We start from the raw sequence: 4,578 nt of genomic DNA, 5'->3' as shown, positions 1-4,578 counted from the left end.
CCTACATCGACGACATCCTCATAGCCTCGGACAACATAGCCTCATAGCCTCTCAATACCTCCAGGATCTGCAGCTGGTTTTTCAGCGTCTTAAGGACCATGGCCTCCTCATCAACCTGGAGAAGTGCATCTTTGCTGTCAGCACCATAACCTTTTTGGGCTACGAGATCTCGGCGCAGGGCTCCCGGCCTCTTCAAGATAGAGTACAGGCTGTACTCAACTACGAGCAACCTCAGTCTTTCTTCAGCTTGCGACGCTTCATTAGCATGGTCAGTGTCTACCGTCGTTGTATCAAGGACGCCGCCATGCTTCTCGCTCCACTGCATCATCTGCTTCTGGGCGTCAGGAAGGAAGATATGCATCCTGTTCCTTGGAGCGATGCAGCGCTCTCGGCCTTTCATCAATGCAAAGAGGCTCTTGCTAATGCGGCTCTCTTGGCTCATCCTTGCTCTGGCGCACAGCTCAGAATCTCCTCCGATGCCTCCAACACTAGGGCTGGAGCGGTTCTCGAGCAGCTGGTTCAGGACCAGTGGCAGCCTCTTGGATTCTTTTCGAAGTCCTCGCCCACGCAGCAAGGTTACTCGGCGTATGACCGAGAGCTGACTGCTCTATTTCTCTCCATCAAACATTTTAGAGGCATGATCGAGGGCTACCCTCTCACACTTCGCACCGATCAGAAACCTCTCCTCTCTGCTTTCAAGCAGAAGCTGGACAACGCCTCACCACGGCAGCTTCGCCAACTCAATTTCATCGCTCAGTTTTCTACAGACATTGAGCACGTGCATCCAACATCGTGGCGGACTCCCTCTCACGGATCGATGAGCCTGCGCCGAACTCCGACGCTGTCAATCCAAGCTCCAGTGGTCCTGCACACGCGTCTGCTTCGCTAGAGAATGGCTCTCCTCCTCAAGTCGATGCTCTTCGACTGTCCACAATGCTCAATTTTGCTGAGCTCTCGCAAGCACAAACGGGAGATCAGGAACTGCAGCACGTTCTCATAAGCGCTACCACTTCTCTTAAACTCCGTAAACTCACACTGGGACCGGAGAACTTAGAAATCTACTGCGACGTTTCGCAAAACGACATCAGGCCTTTCGTGCCGGAAGCATTCCGTAGACAAGTTTTCGACCTCACTCATTCTCTTTCTCATCCTTCAGGTTGCGCCACCACCAAGATCATCTCACAACGCTACGTGTGGCCTTCTATGTCAAAAGACATAACCAGATGGGCCAGCGCCTGCGAGCATTGTCAACGCTCTAAAATTGGTCGGCACGTGCACCTGCAGCCCAAGTCGTTTCTGAATCCGAATCAGCGCTTTGATCATGTCCATATAGATTTGGTGGGCCCGCTGCCGCCTTGCCAGGGCTACACCTACCTGCTGACATTGGTGGATCGCTTCACTCGCTGGCCGGAGGCCATTCCTCTCAAAAACATCACGGCCGCGAATGTGGCCACTCATTTCTACTCCAGCTGAATTGCACGCTTTGGCTGTCCCAAGTTCATCACAACAGACAGAGGCTCGCAATTTGAGTCTGCTCTCTTCAACGCTCTCATTCAACTACTGGGAGGTAAGCGCATCAGGACGACACCCTACCACCCAGCTCCAAACGGTATCCTTGAGCGCTGGCATCGTGTCCTGAAACTTGTTGAACGGGTAGGCGTAAATATATTGGGAAAAGAGTATTGTATATAGCAGAACAAGTATTATATACTATTTGACGAGCAGTTGATTCTCCTATCCTGTGTTGAATGGCAAGAGAAATGATTTCATCTCCAGAGGCTAAGTACCTACACACAGTTTTATAATTATACCTAAGTTTTTGATAGAGAAAAATTTTATTTGTTTGTATAAAAAATTTAACTTATACAGTCTTACCTGATTGTTAATATAAGTCGCTCTTCTACAGAAATAACATCAACTCTTTTTCTTTTTCTTAGAGATTTTTCTAACAAGTGTTTCAAGTAAGTGAACGTTTCTAGATCCATTCTACTATATTGAAAAAATAAATCTGGATCTTCTTTCATTTCTTGAAAGGCGGTTGAAAATAATCCTTTCTCTATTCGTGTGCTGTTAATAGGACGAACAAACCACTGCCTACTTTCCCATTTTTTGGATTTTATGTCGCTACAAAATTTCAGGACATTATTTAAATCCATTAAAACTTCATTTAGAAGCTGTAATACATGGGCTAATTTAGTCTTTGTATCATTCATACTTATTTATTACTTTAAGTATTTTTTTGTTTAATAATACATACAAATTGTCTATACAACAGATAACACTTTTGCAAATTTAGTGTATAGGTGAAAATAAAAATACATTTCACTTGGAATCGGGGTTAGGTTTAACGTTGATACAAGTATGTATAACGTTGCTTGTATCATATAACTTATCTTGTAGCATATATCATCGTTTCATGCGGTCGGCTTAAGACCTTAGCATAATAGCTGATTTGTAATTTTAACCCTTTCGCGGCAAACAGCGCCTTTAGGCGCTCAGCTATAGATGCTCATTCTCAGCGAACAGCGCCGTTCGGCGCTCAGGCAAATTTACCCGCGGTGAACGAACAGCGCCAGATGGCGCCCATCCGGAGCCGCTCTCTTCGTACGAAGGCGCTGTTCGTTTGTTATCAACAACTGCCATTAATGTCCATTAAGTTGTTTTTGACGTGCTAGCAGCATACGCTTCTTGTGCAAAGGTTTTTTTTACATAGTCAAATATTATATATACACTGCGTTCGGAACGACTCGCGTATTTGGTCCGCGCGGTCGATCTGGCATCGGCTGCTTAGAGTGCAACTCTTTCCAGAGCACTCCGCCGCGAAAGGGTTAAGGTGTTCTAAATTTTCGTCTAAATTATAATTTTTTATATATTTTTTTAATTATACAGCGATTTGTCATCAGTCATAAACAGCTTTTCAATTTAAGACTCCAAACATGACACTTAAGCGGGATCTATAATGAAAATTTAAGCTCTAAGCATGTATAACGAAATTGACCAATCAAGTCGATTATTTTCCTCATATTCGACTGTGATTGGCCAATTTCTTAAGGCTTCAAGTATCTATTGTAGATTGAAACTTATGCATTAAGCAGGTTCTACAATGAGAATTTAAGATATAAGATTTAAAAAACTGATCAATCATAATTAATTTTTCTTCCATAATTCGACTGTGATTGGTCAATTTCTTAATGCTTAAGGCCTAAAATATCGATCGTGGACTGATATACTTAAGACATAAAACGTTGTTTCAAACTAATAATTACAAGTCAGCCATTCTGCTAAGGCTCTAAATAAGATGATCTAATTCCGAGTCGGTATTTAAACATAACATTTATATTAACTGGGGTAATCGAAAACTTAATTCATATTTAGTACTAAATGAATATGCGAATTCAGACTATTATTATATTTTCTGATTTTGATATCGCAAAAGCATGCGATACCTTCACGAAAGCACTCGATTTCAATCCGGTTGGAACACTTTTTCCGATGCAATCCGGAACATAGCTGATGTTCAACGTAAGTTCTGAGAATTATTCAAAAACATTCTATTGAACATCGGCAACGTTACAAACTGCATTAAGAGAAAAAAAAAAGATTCGGACCGTATTGAAAAACCAAGTGAACACACCCTCTAATTTTTTTATAAATTCTTCCCAGAATTAAACTAATTCAGCTATTGTCTTTCTCCGCATGTACTTCATTTTTTTTAGGGAGAATAAGCCCATATTACTCACGAGATACAGATAATCTTAGGAATATAATACAAAATAAAAAAGTCGAAGTTGTTTTGACAAAATGAATTTCGCGCTCGCCATATTTAATGTCGAAGATTGGAGGAAGTTGCTCGGTTGACAACAATTAGAATTATTACAGCACAAAAGTTTCTGTCAAGTAAGCCGTGTTCGTCAGTAATATTTTGAACGTAAAACAGAAGTGGGAAAAAAGGAAAAGAAGAGAAATTGAATTCCTGAACTGCGAAAAAATTTAATAATAACGAATAACAATATGATAAATAAATTATAATTCCCTAAGATTGAGTTTCAATTATTTTGTATTTGCGGTTTCGACCATTCTACATTTAAAATCAAATGGTCATATCCGTATCCGTCCAATGTGGCGATCGCTCTCGCCGCGTCGGCCCTGTGCTTGAAGTGGACGTAGGCGAAACCTTTGCAGAGATTGGAGAGCTTCTCTTTAGCCAGGAATTGTTTCACCACGGAACCGAACGGCTTGACGAGCTCGTCCAGATCAGCGTCGGTGGTGCTCTGCGAAAGATTCGAGATACGAATGGCAGTCGTGTCGTCCCGTCTCTGCATCTGCATGGAATCGCCACGTTTGTTGCCACCATCGCGCATGCCAGGCGGCACGTATTTGCCGCCTTGCGGTTTGAGCTCAGCCATAGCACCCGGCACGGCTGTGTTGACGAGAGGTTTCTTGTCGTCCGGCACTTTTCCTAAATATACGAAAAAGTGTACGTTTGGTGAAATTTGCTTCGAAACGTACGCGATATAAGGATGTTGCCTTATAGAATAGCGGGATCGACGTTTATTCGGTCCGTGTCGTCACTCACCT

At 42.6% G+C, this 4,578-nt stretch overlaps 2 protein-coding genes across 2 annotated transcripts; both read right to left on the bottom strand.

Annotated features, from left to right (window-relative positions):
• Window positions 1-926: 926 nt before the first annotated feature.
• Window positions 927-2,521, bottom strand: LOC106751234. The gene is made up of 2 exons (XM_014632075.1): window positions 1,876-2,521; window positions 927-1,787 (listed from the first exon to the last, which is right to left on the bottom strand). Exons 1-2 carry the CDS (start codon window positions 2,211-2,213, stop codon window positions 1,577-1,579), a joined length of 549 nt encoding a protein of 182 aa, XP_014487561.1. The 5' UTR covers window positions 2,214-2,521; the 3' UTR covers window positions 927-1,576.
• Window positions 2,522-2,858: 337 nt separating this feature from the next.
• Window positions 2,859-4,565, bottom strand: LOC106751233 (eukaryotic translation initiation factor 3 subunit G-like; the record flags this gene model as incomplete). Its single annotated transcript, XM_014632074.1, has 1 exon — window positions 2,859-4,565. A coding segment is annotated over one exon (519 nt), but the record flags the coding sequence as incomplete, so codon positions are not given.
• Between the last annotated feature and the right edge of the window lie 13 nt (window positions 4,566-4,578).

This window comes from Dinoponera quadriceps, unplaced genomic scaffold (genome assembly GCF_001313825.1).
Source record: "Dinoponera quadriceps isolate SergipeBrazil2010 unplaced genomic scaffold, ASM131382v1 scaffold10115, whole genome shotgun sequence".
NCBI classification, from domain to species: domain Eukaryota; kingdom Metazoa; phylum Arthropoda; class Insecta; order Hymenoptera; family Formicidae; genus Dinoponera; species Dinoponera quadriceps.
Note: the sequence above shows the minus strand (reverse complement) of the source record. Positions and strands in the feature narration are given on the sequence as shown.